Below are 18,837 nucleotides of genomic sequence, written 5' to 3'. Positions count from 1 at the left end.
CTAGTCTTCAAGTTCTATAATTAGTTCTTCATATTCCAGATTCATTGGTTCATAATCCCCGTAAAGTGCTTTCTGTAAATAAATAAAACAATAGTTTATTAAAACCCGCCGTATTTGCCTGCTATAATACCTATATCAGTCAGCAGTCAGCAGATACTGTAAGATCGGCATCTGCCTATATCATTTACGTACTATTTGACAGAGTCCACACACGAAGCTGTAATATATATTTTGGTATCTCACGATATCTTATCGCAAGGCATCTGCGGATGCCTTAAGATGCCTTGCGATATACCTATCGCTCGGCTATATTTCGTCTCTCTCACAATGTTGGTGCTAGACAGAATGCGATATACTCGTATATTTTGGTATCGTTGACGTGTGAATCGTGTGATGGTTCTTAGCGATAGGTACCTACACCAAGATATCTGTCGGTAGAATATATTATCGCTCCGTTTGTGACGAGCTTAAAACATAAATTAACTATTGGAGGCTTGTAAAGTTTTATGAATAAGGGGGTTAGTGTTTAAAACAAACATAAAACAAATAACATAGTTCGCCTTCGTGGATACCTAAAATGGAATCTTATTTTAGAACAAAGATTACTTTTATGGACACTACAACAAAGGTAACGACTCTGGCACATATATAAATAAATAAATAAAAAGCTTTTATTTCAGGTAGTTAGGTACATAGGCTTCGTCACACAGGCGCGTTTTCTGGGCGGGGCGTAAGCGGGACGCGCCGCTTTTACATATAAAACGCTCACGCCCCGCGCCTTTGTAACGAAGCCTTTAACACCCAAATTGCATAGAAGAGAATTACAACCCGTTTTTCTTAAATGAGAATTTTTTTCCGTTTTTCATACCTATATCAAAAACTATCTCGCCTGTAAAGGTTCCATCACACAGGCGCGTTTTCCGGGCGGGGTGTGAGCGTTTTATATGTAAAAGCAGCGCGCCCCGCTAACGCCCCGCCCGGAAAACGCGCCTGTTTGACGAAGCCTTAAGAGTGCAGCGTAAAAACCGGCTTCAGATTCTTTTAAAACTTTGCGATGTTTACAGAAAATACTCGAACGAGTTAATACTATAAAATGTGTGATGGGACCCACCAGTCGCTTTTTATTCGACAGACTGGTGCTGGTGAGGCAGAGCCACAGGCGGGCCCCGGCCCGCACCGTTCGCCGCGCCGCCGCCGCGCGCGCGGGCAACGCTGGCGAGAGCTCCGCCCCGGACACTTCCAGCCGCTGTGGATTTACAACGGAACGTTCAAAACACGCAAATTGTAATGGCTGCGACACGAACCTAAATAGACATGTTAAGAGGGAAGTATAGCGCGTGGTCGTCTATACAAAAAGAGAACGTTTTTCCACTTCTAAATATTTTTTATTTGTTTATAGGTTTTTATTTCAAAATTTGCAATACAAATATTTTTTTTTAAGCTAAACCTATAAACCTTGAATGTATTATGCTGAAGCGATCGACTTCAAAACCAAAGTGATATGTACCTTAAGGTGGACTGGTGGAGAATGCCTCATGGCATTAAGTCCGCCTTTTGTACTATAAGGTTTTTCATTTGTGCAATCACTACATAGTATACCTAAAACAAAGTCGCTTCCCGCTGTCTGTCTGTATGTATGCTTAGATATTTAAAACTACGCAACGGATTTTGATGCGGTTTTTGATTCAAGGGGAAGGTTTATATATAATTTGTTAACCCGTGCGAAGCCGGGGCGGGTCGCTAATAAAGGTTAAATAAATAAATATGTTAAGATTTAGTTAATGGAAACTGTTTTCTCCCGAAATGGAAATAGTATGAAGAAAGTACCTTTTGTCAGTAGCTATACTTCCCTACTACAGTACCGTGAGCTCAGGGCAGGCGCTGATGATGGCCACCAGGCCGACATCGTCCAAGTCCAGCGACAACAGCGTCAGCGAGCGGAGCCCCGTGCCCCTGCAACGCAGTGCCTCCACCACGCCGCGCGAGCTCATGTCTACGACATAGCGTTAACATTACAACAACTATATACGTAGAACCTCGATTAGGACCGAAACTAGTTCGGATTGTTGACATTTTTTAGAACTGTTACATAGTACATTTTTGTCAGTAGCGAAACTTGTGACATCTGGTGGCTGGTAGTTCCACTACTTGACGTTAGATGTCGACTACGAAATAACTCGCGTTTTGTTAAGAAAACTGATGTATGGAGTACCAATAACCACTCTTTCTTTACTAATATTACTCTATGGTAGTAATAATACTAATTAACGTTTAAATATAAACCACTTGCACCTGAATAAAGTTAAGATAGGTGAGGGTTTACATAAACTAAGACATCGGTATTTCAGAGTTAGGATAATCAATGTTCTACTGTACAAGTTTCAGAATAAACTAAAAAATAAAAATTAATATAAAGTCCCAGTCAGCTGCAAAGAAAGGTGACCCCCCTGCATACGCTGATTGTATGCAGGGGGGGTCACCTTTCTCTGCAGCTAACTGTACATGAAACGGTAAACGTTGTCAACGAATTTCTATTTATTATTGTAATTTCAAGCTTAAAAATCTTAAAACTATACACTGACCTGTACAGTCCCGAAACGTCAAGGTCCTCAACTCTTTACAACCCTGTAGTACAGCTTTCACGGCCTCATCAGGCAGTTTGTACTTCACATCGAGCTCCTTCAAACAACCCAGACGTGATAGGGGCTTATAATCATGGCAAACCATCTCATACGCGTCATTTATTTCTAGATATTCCAATTTGGGCATCTTATCCAGCACTGCCTGTATTCCGATGAATATATCGTCAGACATTGAAAGAAGGACCAACTCCCTCAGCTCGCCGAGACGCTCGACAGCTGAGAGTAAGTGCTCGGAATTCAGAACGTCGCAAGAAGACAAGAAAAGGGATTTCAACGCTGACAAGTCTATAGTATTGAGGAAATCTCCTTTCACTCTAGAACAATCCCGCAATTCTAATTCTTCTAAGGCTTTGTCCGCTATAAAATGGGAAATACAGCCGTCCGATATCTGTAATAAATAAATAAATATTATGGGACTTTATATGTAAGTACATACGTAATTTAATTACAAATTAATTTTATAATTATCTTAATCGCAAAAAATAGTCAGTCTGTTACAGCTAATTTGCTCCGAAACTAATACTAGACCACCAGGGTAAGTCGAAATTTGGTACTCATATGTGGCTTTCCATCAGAGAAGGGTCTAATGCTTCATGTGCATAGTGACCTTTCGCTCAGAAAAGTGTCCTATGGTGGGTTAAGTGGTAGGCAGGTGATTACTTACTACACAATCATAGAAGCACAGCCTCTGCAGACACTGGAAGTCCATGTTCGCATTGTATGGGAACAGTTCTAATAAACCACATTCGCGACAACGATTTTTCATGCCGTAAAACTGCAAAAATACAATCCATGTTATACTTACATGTATGAAACAAACATCTACAAACGAATTATCAGCAGCAATCATCGAATTTGACCTGTCGTGTACGTGCCGCGTACTAAAAATACTTTAGAGTGGAACCGTAAAATCAATTACTTTCACAGATATCAAAAATAGAGACTCGTCAATCTTAAATACTTATTTTACTGTACTGATGTAACGTTTACACAATAAAAGTGCAATACGAACTACCTGCAAGTCGACACTCCGTTGTCAACCGTCATGGCGAGCGGACGGTCGCAAGGCATACGAACACAAAGTACACAAACTGAGTTTTATTACCACCTTGTAATACAAACGGAGTCTAGAATTCACACTGATATCTATTTATTTTTCAGGATTTATGGTATATTTAGTGCTATGTCAATCTTATCCTTTAGCCACCCACCTATAAAAAGGTCTCCCGCTCCATTCTAATTTGAATTTTATTTTGACAAATCAAAATTGCATTAGTAGTGGCAAGTTTTGATGTCTGGGCGGCTAGTGAAGAGGAGCTGGGAGGGTGTTTACTGTTTAAGCTTAGAATAAATTTAAAAGTGGAAAAAAATACCGTCTTGGGTGAGACTTGAATTCACGGCCTCTGGATCGATACTCCAGCGCTCTGCCATCTGAGCCAGCAAGACCTCATCCATAGCCAGCAAATCGTTCCACTATATTAGCGACATCTACCGTAAGAGTGTTACACTTCTTAAACGGCTACCGGAGTTCCAAGTCATATTGGAAATTCACCAGATACTAATTTAATTTTTAACAAGCAGAAACGTCTGCGAGCGATGCTATTTACTGTTTTCCAAACTAAGTGAAAGCTTTATTATAAAACCAAATAAAACATATAAATCCTTACCGTCAGGCTTCGTAAATTAGGACACTTTTCCCTATATCTTATTAAAATATCCATATTGTTGCAACAAGTGGCCGCTACTGCCGGACCATGTTCGTCAAGCCACTTGACAAACGACCAGTGATAGTCAAGGGCATTTTTACCATCAGTGAGTCCCAAAATTAAAGTGTTATGCATATTTGTTAGATCTTGATAACAATGATTACCCATTATACGTATACGACCTGAAAACAAAAACTTTTAAAGTCTATTAACATATGTAAATAATACTATTAGGTTTTTTTTTAAATTGTGTCACAAGGGAGTAATATCACATTGGCTAGATCAGGTCAAGCCTTTAGCGACTTATGTCAAATAGGCTGGCCTGTAGGTTTTAAGAATAATTTAATTTATTTTACTAACATAGTATTTAAATTTTAGCTTAAGATTTATTTTTATTTTGTAACTAACACGATATGGATGCTTTATCTGAAATAAAGAGAATTGAATTGAATTGTAATGGCATATTTACGGTGTGGACGTACATTGAATCCTGAAATAATTTGGGTGTAATGTCAGCAGTGCGTGTAAGTAAACTGCCCTAATAACGAAATAAGTTGTGTGTGCCGCACATGATAGGCGTGGCCATTAATTAATACATAATTTTTTAATTCACCTCTCAAATACTGCTTTACTTTTTCTCGCCATTGCTTACTAGTGCTCTCTGTTTGGATGATGTCCCGGATAGGTATGTATTGCAGCACAGCATTCCAGCAATCTTGATTTAGGCGAAATATACCATCTTTATTTGTTTGTGCTTCTACCATCTGTAATTAAAATACTAGTTATAATCATTGAGTCTGAGGTTATAATTGGGCGTTTTTTTTTGTTGTCCCAAACACTTTTTTTTCAAATTTGGGATTTTTAATGTTATTTCTACTCAGAATCACGAGCTCTTTCTATCCTAATAGGAGAAAAAAAGTGTCCCAAAATTTCCATACATTTTTATGGAAATTTTGGGACACTTTTTTCTCCTATTAGGATCTTTCCATTACGCGACCACCATACAAAGTCTATGAAAAATGGTGATGGAATGGAAATAAAAATTTTAGGACTCTTTTTTTCTCCTATTAGGATGGAAAGAGCTCGTGATTCTGAGTAGAAATAACATAAAAAATCCCAAATTTGAAAAAAAAGTGTTTGGGACAACAAAAAAACAAAACGCCCAATTATAACTTAATCATTTTTAACACACTAACAACCAATACCATACCGAATACCAATTTGTGACGTTTTTATTTTAACTTAGAGAACTCTAATATCAGCATATCACTATTATGCTCTCTGCGATCTAAAATTAAAGATTGACGCCAATTTCATTCCTAATTAAATCGGTCGTCGTTCTTCGCGTCTGAACTTCACTAAGTGTGTAGGTATCAAAAATGTAATTATTATAACGAAAACTTTTTACTCACAGTAGTCACAATTAAGCTACAATAAAGTTGTATTGCTTATACGGCGCATAAAATAATAATGCACCTGAATTGAAATAAAACTTAAATTTATATAAGTAAACAACAAACTCGCTCGTAAACAATCACTTGAATCACTTCACCTTCACCATAGACTTCACTTCATTTGACATTTCTTTGCTGTATTGCCAGTTGAAGGAACCAAACCATCAAACGCAGTTCAACAAATCGCATGCGACCTTCGTTAAAACTTGTATACACGTTGCAACAGATGGCCAACTTGTATATGTTTTTTAAGCTCCCTCCACACTCGCGTTCGCACCTTCGCGCACGAGTGTGGAGGGGACTTTATAGTGCAAGTCGAATCTAAAATATTTATATAAACTTGGTCAACCAGATCTTGACAGTAGAATAAAGCGGCAAATTTGAAAAATGTAGGCGCGAAGGGATATCGTCCCATAGAAAATTTGAATTTCGCGCCTTTTTTTACTGACAAGATTTGGTTGACCAGCTATATTATGTTAAACAAAAGTACTAAAATGACAAAAAAGTATATTCAATACATTATCAAACTATACTGGGTCAACCAAATCTTGTCAGTAGAAAAAGGTGCAAATTTGAAAAATGTAGGCGCGAAGGGATATCGTCCCATAGAAAATTTTAATTTCGCGCCTTTTTTTACTGACAAGATTTGGTTGACCATCTATATGTACAAATGTTTGTATTTTGATAATCAATCATTCCAAACTACTAATTGTGATTGTGCTAGTAACGCCCTCTACGCAGAGTTTTGCGTAATATTCCCACTATTCCCTATTCCTATGCTATTCCTCGACTCGGAGGAAGATCCGAACATAAAGTCCGTCAACCAAATCTTGTCAGTAGTAAAAGGCGGCAAATTTGAAAAATCGCGGGTTAGCAACACTGTGTTCAAATAATTCCAAAACGCGTGTCATCTGTGTTTTATCTGTGGAATGTGGATCGTGAATGACAGCCGTCACCTTATTTGTTTTCATTCTGAATCGTTTCTGTTTCAAGAGATATTTCTGCTGTCACCATTAAATACCAATACATTAAATAAGAATAAGCAAAGCTAAGGGGCCTACAATGTACAATCATGCTCGTTGATGGTAAACATTACTGAAACAAACAAACAAGTACTGGAAGAACTCTTTCGAACTTTTAAGATTATGTTCAGTTTTTTTTTTGTTTTAGGGTTAAAAGGCATAAATAAAATTAAAACGTATGCCTAAATCTATCCAACAAGACCATAAATTGTGTCCTGGAAACCGTCCATAGGCCCACATGTCTAATATTTTCAGCAATCAGTTGTGACTATTTACAAAGGTAAACCTTTTAAACAGTATTAAGAGCCTTGATTATATCGCCGTTCTTTCGCAATATCTACCTAATCCATACATGTTTGTTGCAGGATTAAATCTTGCCCAATATAAGGCGTTCGTAGTAGGTAGTATCTCTTCAGACAATACTTACCTATGGCGGTTTATGTACGTGTACAACGCAACCAAGTCGAAAAGTGACCCTTATCTTATTTACCTTTAAATTAAATAAACACCGAAATATCAGTTGTTTTATTTTTAATATGTATATTGTGCAATATATACCAATAAAAAAAAATACACAGGTATGTCATATTCATCCAGAACAGTACACTAATTTACATTAACAAGTGGCATATTATATTGTAAATAACAAATATATGCACTATCTAATTAATATCTGCATTTTGATATGATTTTATTTTAGTAAACTTAGAAGACATAGATAGGGAACAAAGAGAATATAAGCACTACGATAGGTAGTTGTTTTTGATATCTTCAAATTTGTTCATCATTTTGATTAACATTGTTTTAACATCGCTTTTAAATTGTCCGTCCATCGTCCATGTTTCAATTTTTTTCAATAAACCGCGAGTGACAATTTGAATTGACGTACGCAAGGCGCGCTCAGCGGAAAAAAAAAATCTTTTGGTTCGATGTACATTGCTGCTTTTCTTAGCGCAATACTGCTCTTTGAGTGTTGCCCTACTTTAGTTTGCTTTACATTGCTACTGACAAGATTTGGTTGACGGACTATACGTAGTATCTTCTTAGTAGTTTGTGATCCGAACGTATGAAAATATTCCCAACTAGAATCTAGCCAACGCGTAGACCACTTCTATAGGATGCTACCTCAAAGAGTAGTATAATATATAAATACTAGACGGGCCCGCAGCTCCGCTCGCGTCAAATGAAATAAAGAGTTTGTCTTATGTTTAGTTATATAAATACCGATATTATTATGTATTGAACCTTGCCAGGGTTTATATAACTGTGGTAGGGACTTTCTATTTGTAACCGATAGGTATTTGGATAACTAATTCGCAAATTTCTCAAAAAAATATGTGATTTGATAAAAGGCAAGATTGTATTTTTTCATCTACGTAGGTATTTATTTAAAACTTGTTTCAACATAAAATTATTATTAATTTTTATAAGCCCAATTGCAAAAACGTTCATTAGATTAATTTCCGATATATATATCTGATGGTGACTGTTCAGCAAGAAGAAAAAATCCTACCTGATCGAGTCGTATCGTATTACGCGAGAAAACAGTTCCCTAATTGCTTATATCTGTAAAGTCATTAAAGTATAATTAACATACACACATTATTACGGGCTGGTGCCCGTGGTATCCCTTGAACTGATGGGCTTCATATTAACATTAACTTGCTATCAACTTTGTATTTTTGATTTTGGCCCATCTCGGCAGCCCGTTCCCCGGACGAATGGCAATGTTTGCCGAAGCCGTGAAAGTCAATCTGAATAAGATAACTCAAAAAGAAATTTAAAATAATAAAATACAAATTATTAACACGATAATCATACGATAATACTAATTTGATTGATAAGTCATATATGGCATAAGTCACTCGGATGGGCATAGACTAAGGTTGAGGTTGACAGCACTTTTTATTTTATTTCGTATAAGAAAACACCGCAATAACTGTATACCAACATGACAAACATAAACATTTGGTATGTCTGTAGCACCACATCAAATAATTTTGTCTGTAGCACCACCGAAACGAAAGCAACCGAATGTTGCCGAAAATGGTCGATCATCGTAAAATGAAGATTGTTATGAAAATTTCTTTTGGTTATTGTAAATTAAATACGCATCGTAAGCGATAGTTTTTATGCTCTAGTTCTATTCTCGTATTTAGATAATAGATTTAAACAGTTTTTTCTTATCATACGTGCGTCGTATTCGAGAAACGTGTCAAAAACTTTTTTAGAAATTTGTAAGGCGCCATCTCGCTTCTTCCCTCGTTTTTTATCCCGTTCTGGTTTTTCAATTTTATATATATGACACCGTAAGATTGTGAACCCGTTAGTTTATAATCTAACGTAGGTTAGGTTAGGTTAGTTTATAATCTCCCTACCGTCAGTTTATAATTTAACTAGCGAGATTATAATCTGACGAGTGTTTACAATTTTACGGTGACATATATAGATATATTATATTTATGTGCTACCTTCTATGATTCCAAACCATTTCCAAACACAATTGGCGAAACGTCACTAATGTCAATGTCATAATAAGAAAATAACCTATTTCAATCACGTTTGTTTACATTTTCTAGAGTTTCTCTCTTTAAACTCATAAATTTAAGTGTGTTATTAATCTATAAGTGTTAATATGGGTGTCAGAGGCTTAACAACGTATATAAATTATAATCAAAATGCGTTTCTCCGTGACCACCATCTTCACGATACAAATCTCGTGGTAGACGGACACAGTTTGTGCGCCCAGTTGTACCGGCTACTGAACAGCTTCTCGGCCTTCGGCGGGGACTACGACAAGTTCGCAGCGTGCGTTAAAACCTTCTTTAAGAACTTGCGAAAATGTAACATAACGCCTTATGTCATTTTCGATGGCGCGTATGAGAGGCGTAAGCTGAAAACCGCTTACAGTCGCCTTAAAGCAAGGATTAGAGGAGGGTCTCAACTCGATCCAGTAACACAGAGCAGCCTGCAGCTCTTCCCTATACTATTAAGAGATACATTCCGAGATGTTCTCGTTGAAATGGATATAGCATACACAGTCTGCGAATTTGAAGCTGATGATGAAATAGCTGCTATGGCCAGACATTTGGGCTGCCCAGTGTTGAGCTACGACTCGGATTTCTTCATCTACAATGTCCTGTACATACCGTTTAATACTGTAGAGCTGAAACCAACACCGATCGGGACAAAAGAGAATGGGGAAAAAATTTACGCTTTAGAATGCAAAATGTATAAAGTGGAATATATGCTCAAGCATTTTGGTGGGTTGGAAGATGAGCTTCTTCCTCTATTGGCGACCCTACTGGGTAATGATTATGTACAAAAAAGAGTATTTAACAAATTCTTTTCTCAACTCAAATTGCCGAAGAGTAAAAAGAAAAAGAATGAACAGCAAAGATGCATTCACGGCCTATTCAAATGGCTGCAAAATGAGACACTGGAATCTGCTATTGTTAAAATACTCGGTAGAATGAAGAAGAATCAGAAAGACAGAGTTTTTGCCACAATCAAAAGAAGTATTGAAGGATATAATAGGAAAACTTGCATTTCACTAAAATATTTTAACATTGGGTATAGTGATGACATTGAGTCTATTGCTGAGCTGAATATGCCAGAATGTGATGAGAATGAGACAGAACAAGAAGTAGAAGACGAAAATGAGTCATCAGATGATGATAGCAATGATGATGATGATAAATCTTCATCAGAAGAGAGCATTCAAGACGAACAACTTGTTCTAGGTCTACCGGAATGGTTTGCAGAGAGAATAAGAACGAATCTTATACCACAGCCTTATCTCAACTTGTTTGTTCACCATCTCCACCTATCGGCTCCGCAAGCAGAAGACTACACCGATGAAGACTCCTTCATATGTGCCTTACCAATTATGAGATATGCCTTTGACTTGTTAACTGACTTTTCCGAAGAATATTGCATATATGTTAGTAGAGATGGCCTTAATTACAAGAGAATATTTGTGGATAAAGAATATTCTATAAGTAGACTATTCGATGCAGCATTTTATGAATTGACAGAAGAGCAATTAAAAGAATGTTTTGTACATTTTATTGAACAAAAAATGCCCAAATTAGACTTAGCTGTGTTGGAGGATTTGCCATCAAATTTTCGGATATATTTGATAGCAATATTGTGGTGGGTTCTTCAAACTAAGCCTCCTTTAGCTCATGTTCTAAGTTTATTAACATGTTATGTAACATTGGAGGTAGTTGATGAGAAAACAGGCACGTTCCGGGGACACAATCATCTTAACAACAAGTACTCAAAGAAAATAGAAGAACTGAAGAGGTTACCGGTTCCAAATAATGATGATGAGATTTTCATAAACAAAAATAAGGTCCAATATGAAGACTGTTTATTGGCTGCCAGCGTTTTGGTCAAGCACTTTGAAATAGATACAAGTATAAAAAAGAAACCGAAAAGTTATGACACCAAGAAAATGCATTCTTTCGCAAGGTTTCAATGTTGCCTGCTGCAGTTTAATTCATTAAATAATCTATGCCACAATCCCTATGAGGCCACTAAATATGCGAAAAGTTTCAACGGCACTTTTGTTTATAATATTGCTTTGGTATTGGACCATCAAATGGAGCCTTATACATATTTACAGCAATACATGAAGGGTGCTGGCGTACTGAGGTTTTTGAAAAATTTGTATGAAATATATGAAAAGTGTGCAGAAGCTATGGATTTGGAAACTACAAAGTGGATGGGGAAGAAACGGGAACGTAGGAGACGGAAACATGTAGCCAAGGATTCAGATGATGATTTTAATCATTTTGGTGCAAAGGGTTTTGAATCGGAAGTTTTTATATAAAAATATAAATGTTTTGTAGTACTCTAGTTTAAGTAAACTCCTTGGTCCTTATACCTGGTTTACATGCGTGGCAAGCCTCAACATAGCCTCGGGCATAACTGTGTTAGAGGGAGCAAGCGGTGTTGCTATTACATTCCACCGCATAGCTTCGTCCCCTGAGGGTTGTGAGGCTTGCCATGAATGTAAGATCATTTTGAACACCTGGCCCCTCTTAGCAACTTCTGCTGCTGACTGTAGGTACCTACCTATAAGTTTAGACAATAGTATTGGTATTCAAAGTGTTGGTTTAGCATTGATTCTACAGGTGGCTGTAAAATAACCATTCCCGTTGCCAGTTTTTGAGATTATACTGAGCAACTTATTGGGACCAACCCCGAAATCGCGAAAAAAAATTTGGCTGTCTCAGACATTTTGGCTGGTCCGTTTTCTATGGGAGGGTAAATTTTTTTTCGCGATTTCGGGATTGATCCCATAGTAAAAGTTGCTCAGTATAATCCCAAAACCTCTCTGGCAACGGGAATGCAGTTATTTTTTAGCCGCCGTTTCTTCAAAAATTTAACTCTGTACAGTGGGCCAAGAAAGTGGTCTACCAGTTTTGACAAAAGTTTCTGCGAGATCTAACGATCGCTAAGGTTGACAATTGTCACTGCCATAATATTATTGCAAGGGGAAATCGACCTTGTTGTCTGATGACGTTGAAACGAACCTCAACCGTACACACATTTTTGGCTGACTGTACCTATACGATGGCTTGGTATACTAATCGGTACTGTAACACAACTACATTTTCTATAGAGAAGCAGTCTGCATAATAATTTATATCCTATGCAACACGTTATAGAGTTCACATTTGAATGGTTAGTTATAATATTTTGGTAGGACCATTATGTAAGGCATATGTTTTATTCATATTTGAGGGAGCGGGCCGCACGCTCCTTACGAATTTTATTGGGACATTTAATATTATAATTATCACTTGCGAAAGGCGTGTTAAGTGAAAACGGCGTTTTTGTTCGATTAAACGGATACTTTTGCTTATAGGTACTTTATGTTTCACCCAAAATAAATATGGTAAATCAGAGCATTTTTCCCTTATATTGTATTTTACTCATGAGTAGGAGTAGATGCGTCCATTTCCAAGCAGAGGTAATCCCATAGACTAGGACTCCTCTAGACGGAGTTTAGAGCAATTATTTCATGAAACCGATGCTGCCAAAAATACTGGGGTGCGGGGGACGAGGTGAGCGAATCCCGTGCCGTGATTGGTCCGTTCAAAGACACGGACCAATCACGGCACGGGATTCTGACACTCGACTCGAAGATGGAGTAAAACTACCGTATATTTGTGGCAGAGGCACAGGGCGGACACGCCATAAATCAAAAATGATTTGCGTTTATATGTGTGCGCGGCACGTCTGTACACGCGTTGTGGTATAGTATAGCGAGACAGATGAGATTATTGAGTGAGTAGTAAAAGTCTTAATAAGCAAAACGTCCTGTCACGGTCGCCATGAGGTGACGAGAGGGGTAGAGAGGTTATTAAATTAAACACGTGCGCTCTCTTAAATGGTCCGTTTACTACTCACTCAATAATCTCATCTGTCTCGCTATACTATACCACACATCATTGAGTTTCTGACGGAATCCTGACGGAATCTCAGTAGAGCGACTTACGCACACATTCATGTCGCGGCCTGTCGCGGGCGAGGTAGCCGAGGTAATCCGAATCGGGGCGGGGCGGTGCGTGTCCGTTCTGTATGATAATACTATTACTTAAGCCCTTGCTACACGGTCGCCGACAAGCCTTCTAACCGTCTGTCCTTGGTCTGACCTTGGTCAGTTTTGGTCAAATTTTGTTGGAAACAACTGTCTACACGGCCCGTCCAGACCAAGGCCACTCGGTCTGAGGGGCTTATCGGCGACCGTGTAGCAAGGGCTTTATTCTGTGGCAGAGGGGGTAGCGTTACTATGCTGAGTCTAGAGGATGTCTTGTCTGTGGGTAATCCCAAAAGGAAAAAAAACATAATTAAGGATTTTTTAATGCTTTTTGGAATTAAGTACCCAATTTCCGAAATTACCCAAATAAGTAAGTAGGTACACCTATTTTAAAAGGGGAAGTAGGTATACCTAATTATTAGTAATTATGCACTACCTACTCGTTTAAGCCTATTTACCTACTTACTTGGTCGGGAAGGGTTATTCCCACTAGTTACCACCAAGTTGTTACCAGTGGTAACTACTGGGAATTTTTTTCCCACCTTTTACCACTGGTAACTACTGGGAAAAATTATTCCCAGTAGTTACCACCAACTCGGTTTAGTGGTAGTTACTGGGAATTTTTATTCCCAGTAGTTACCACCAAAATTTTGTTAGAGTTAAATACTAATAAAAACAGTATAAATAGTAAGAGTATAAATACAGAGTGATTTTGAATTACCTAATAAAATTACTTAAAAAATAATCTAAATGGATTATTAAATTTATTCTTACATATATTATAGTTTTTGTACTAGTACCGGTTAAACTGTTTAACTATATTTTTGGTCACTTTTAAGGCAGTTTACTAAAACACTAATCGACTAACAATTATTTATTAAATCACCCGATATTTATACTATACTATTTATACTGTTTTTATTAGTATTTAACTTTAACAAAGTTTTGGTGGTAACTACTGGGAATAAAAATTCCCAGTAGTTACCACTAAACCGAGTTGGTGGTAACTACTGGGAATAATTTTTCCCAGTAGTTACCAGTGGTAAAAGGTGGGAAAAAAAATCCCAGTAGTTACCACTGGTAACAACTTGGTGGTAACTAGTGGGAATTACCCGTCGGGAAAAGCGTATTTTGGTATTACACGCAACGACGCAACGCATATTCATGAAAATATGACCCGAATTATATTTTCTTTGCTCTGTCAAAGACAAAGTCGCACTTTGAATATGCATGAGTGTGAGGGCGCTTCGTGTAATTACAGTATTTTGACTTGAATACCACATGTGCTTATTGAACATAACGTGAGTTGAAATAACAATGAATTTAGATAAGGTGCTGTAGCGCCTGGATGAATTTAATTGTAATGCTCCTTATTGGAAACACGAATGTTACATTAAGATAATTATTGCTATTAATTTTATCCAGGCGTTTACGTATCATGGAAGAGGATTTAATTGAGAGTCCAAAGTTAATCAAATCGAGATTTACTCGGAACAGCGGAAAATATATCTTGGCCTCCTAATAATTCTAAAAGGTTGTAAACAAATTATTATATTCGTTGCCGCGGGTCCGCCCTGGGGAAATCTGGGGGCATTTACTTTCGAACCCAAATCAAGTAGGTACCTACACGTGTCAGTGATCTTAAATAGATGTTATTGGGTAATGGATTTAAGTTTAAGGTCAATTATTTTGCCGTTTACTTTAAATATATCACGGGTGAATTATTTTTGAGGGTTAGGGCTCTATAGATGTTGCATCAAATCGCATGTCAATTGCCGCTAAGTAAGTAACACATGGAATTATCGTGCTGACGTGAGTCCTAATCACTGCACCTTATAAAACAAAAGTCCCCTGCCGCGTCTGTCTGTTTGTGTGTTTGTATGTTTGCGGTAAACTCAAAAACTACTGAACGGATTTTCATGCGGTTTTCACTTATCAATAGAGTGATTCTTGAGGATGGTTTAGGTGTTTTGTTAAAGTTTACCCGTGCGGGAAGGGTCGCTAGTATAAGAAGACTATCTGACACATTAATGAGGTATAAATATATTATAATATAACATATTTTATTACTTCAATTACTAGCTATGTAAATTCAATATGAATTATGTATGCCGCAAAGTGGATGATCCTGGTATACAAATGGAGGTTTGTGGACATTAGTCCGTTATCAGCGCTAGACAGAGCGGCAGGACATTAGGGACGAACGATTAAGTATAAAATTTAAAAAACAACGTATTTTATGTAGGTGGTAGCTATGTACTTAGGTGTAAAACGGATCTATTGTTTCCCATAAAGTTTTTAGTCATAATGTATTGTTTGGACAAACAATCCTGAAAAGTTACGCGTTTCTGAGAAAAACCAAATTATGACTAACGAAAATACGGACGTATTTTCGTTAGTCATAATTTGGTTTTTCTCAGAAACGCGTAACTTTTCAGGATTGCCATAAAACAAACCTAACCTATCTATAGGATAACCTTAGGAAATTCCTAAAAAGTTAACGGTTTCAGAATTATGACTAATGATAATTTGACAATAATTACATTATGACTTTCAATCATTATGTCACGCATACGTGGCCTATCGGTGGTATCGGTGGTGGTCCGGCACTGCTAAAATCAACGGTACCTACTGATCATACCGTTGCGTGTGCAAGAACCAATAAGATTAAGACTCAAACCAAAACACTACGTCCCATTATCATGATACGTCTATCAGTTTATTAAAAACAGCCCATATCTCACATCTTCGACTTAATCAACAGTAAATAACGGAATACCTCTGTTATAAGCTCAATAACACTTACCTTACCGCCAATATTGTCTCAGCTGAGCCCGCTTCGGTTATTGCCAATAGCGTCTAGGAATTAATAGAAAACTTAATACTTTAGACATTGTCACCGTTTGAGTTTCATAGATACTTGGGTGACCAGGATTTGTGAATTTCATGGACAGCATATTTGTGGATTGTAGTTGGCTTTTGCCTAAGAGTTTGTCCTGTCAAGACAAAATAATGAAATTCTACTATAGGTATACTTTTCTTCTCCGGGACCTACCATAATCATCGTCATACCTAGGTATCCTATCAGCTTAAAGTTTACTTCCTACTCAATTTTGGTTGCCAGGCCATGAGGTCCATTCTCCTTGATAACGACCCAGATGGTCTTATACCAACTAGCGACCCGCCCCGGCTTCGCACGGGTTAACAAATTATAGGTACATAAACCTTCCTCTTGAATCACTCTCTCTATTAAAAAAACCGCATCAAAATCCGTTGCGTAGTTTTAAAGATCTAAGCATAGGTACATAGGGACAGACAGTGGGAAGCGATTTAGTTTTTTACTATGTAGTGATACAGAATTAATATAGATTTGATAACGACAATGAAAAACAGGCCACATTTTACTGAAATTTTCATTTCTATCTGAGAAAGAGTTGAAGAGCCGTTTTTATAACTTTCGATTGTACCTACCTACGTAGATATTTTAAAAACTGTTAATAAAATAATGCTGATGTGATCAATAAAGATACAATGAGTTTTCCGTATCAAATATAAGAATATAACCCAAGAGGCAAAGGTCTGTAATCTTAGCAGTTATTAACATAATACAATAGCATTGTCAGAGTTTACATAATCAAGGCTGTATCGTATCGTATGTAAACATCTACACTGTAATTACTTTGAAGGAAGTTATCTGAATCAGATATGCTATACAACATATAAATAATATAATAGCTAGGAACATTAGGGTAATGAAACAGGAGTAACAGGAAGCCATTTCAAAATTACATTTTGATGACATAATGACGTCATTTTGATAGTACCAAAATAAGTTCGAATTGGTATCCAGGAGCGGTATTCAAATATAATAATTTCTGGATAATACAATCCCTAATAATATTATAAATATTAATCTAACTCTGTCTGTCTGTTACCAACTTCACGCTTAATTAAAATTTGTTAGGTATGGTAATAGCTTGAGACCCGGGAAGGACATAGGGTAGTAGTTATCAATCATCATCACCATCATTCCAGGCAGACGAAGTCGTGGACAGAAGCTAGTAGTAAAATAAAATTAATGTTATTAAGGTTACTTACTGCCACTTTTGCAATCGACATGAATCCGCTTTTACATGCTGATATATCGTCGGGTGACAAGTAAAAGTCACTAAGTACTATCAAAAAATTAAAGTAACAATGCACTTTATTACACTTATAACCCTCACCAAACTGTGACTGTGGCGCGCCAGACCAAACAACTACGCACATAGTTAAAGAATGCCCCAGGAGACGTTTTTCGGGAGGCATGAAAGATCTGCATGCAATAACTACGGATGCCAGGGTTTGGCTGTCAAACCTAGATATTAAGCTCTAATTAGATGTACGCATATTGTTAACCCTTGTAAATTTGATTTTATTTTTCAATAAAGCCATACGATAATAATAATAATACACTTATAACACGGTTTATTGTCCAATAATTTCAATGATGTTACTTAGTGACTTTTACTTGTCACCCGACGATATTAGACATGTGTAAAAGTCGTGTGTCGGGCTTGTCCCATTAGCTCGTATTTGTTAACATGGTCACCCCACACACCGTGCTGCGGCGGTCCGCGCTCGGCTTAGGTCGTGTGGTCACAAGATAATACGGTAAGCCTTATTGGACGTTGTTTAGAACATTTATAGACATCCGATATCTACTTACTAGTGGCGGAGCGTCCATATGGCTGCTTTTCCACTGAGGTTGTACCTAATCCAGCGGAGCGGAGGAGAGTGTTACAACGAATGCTATTGGTTGATTCCCGCACGGTCTCCTCTCATCTCCGCTACTCACCGCCTCAATGGAAAGGTAGCCTATAGTTTTTTACATACCGTAAAATGGGGAGAGTAGGCGCAAAACTGACATTCAAACCTCGATAACATTTTATTTTTACATATATGCAAACTGAATGGTGTATATAATAAGTGTTCCGGACGTTTGTATTTTAGTTTTTATTTTATTTTGGGTAGTTCGATTTCATAACTTTGACGTTAAACAGGAAATCCCACCTCACCCCGTAGTCCCTCGTAATTGGGATGAGATGGGATTTCATACAAAGGTTTTATTTTTTTATTATGAGTATTACTATAGCTCCATTTTCAATTGGAATATGTACATTATTTTTGTAGCAGTAGCCTTAAACTCCTATCTCACCCCCCTTTCATCCCTTCTCTCCCCATTAATAGCCCAACTCTCCCCGCGAACCCTAACTCACCCCATTTTACGGTAGTGCACAAATAGAAGAAAAGTAAAGCCAAAATAGTTCAGATTTTCATACAAATATTTTTTTTGCGCTATAGCGCAAATGTTATAATGTTCCAGAATTAGCTGCTCTAAGCAAGCACTGGTGGCCTAGCGGTAAGAGCGTGCGACTTTCAGTCCAAGGTCGCTGGTTCGAGCCCCGGCTCGAACCAATG

General features: G+C 37.5%; 2 protein-coding genes across 2 annotated transcripts; one reads left to right on the top strand and one right to left on the bottom strand.

Moving 5' to 3' along the window:
- LOC134648271 (uncharacterized) lies at nucleotides 1-3,351 on the bottom strand. The gene is made up of 5 exons (XM_063502760.1): nucleotides 3,307-3,351; nucleotides 2,583-3,030; nucleotides 1,863-1,993; nucleotides 1,112-1,246; nucleotides 1-72 (listed from the first exon to the last, which is right to left on the bottom strand). The coding sequence occupies exons 1-5, from the start codon at nucleotides 3,349-3,351 to the stop codon at nucleotides 1-3; spliced, it is 831 nt and encodes a 276-aa protein (XP_063358830.1).
- A 6,014-nt stretch (nucleotides 3,352-9,365) lies between these two features.
- On the top strand, nucleotides 9,366-11,664 carry LOC134648143 (protein asteroid-like). Its single transcript, XM_063502621.1, has one exon. It carries the CDS (start codon nucleotides 9,460-9,462, stop codon nucleotides 11,659-11,661), a length of 2,202 nt encoding a protein of 733 aa, XP_063358691.1. The 5' UTR covers nucleotides 9,366-9,459; the 3' UTR covers nucleotides 11,662-11,664.
- The last annotated feature ends 7,173 nt before the right edge of the window (nucleotides 11,665-18,837 follow it).

This window comes from Cydia amplana, chromosome 5, assembly GCF_948474715.1.
Source record: "Cydia amplana chromosome 5, ilCydAmpl1.1, whole genome shotgun sequence".
NCBI lineage: Eukaryota > Metazoa > Arthropoda > Insecta > Lepidoptera > Tortricidae > Cydia > Cydia amplana.
Note: the sequence above shows the minus strand (reverse complement) of the source record. Positions and strands in the feature narration are given on the sequence as shown.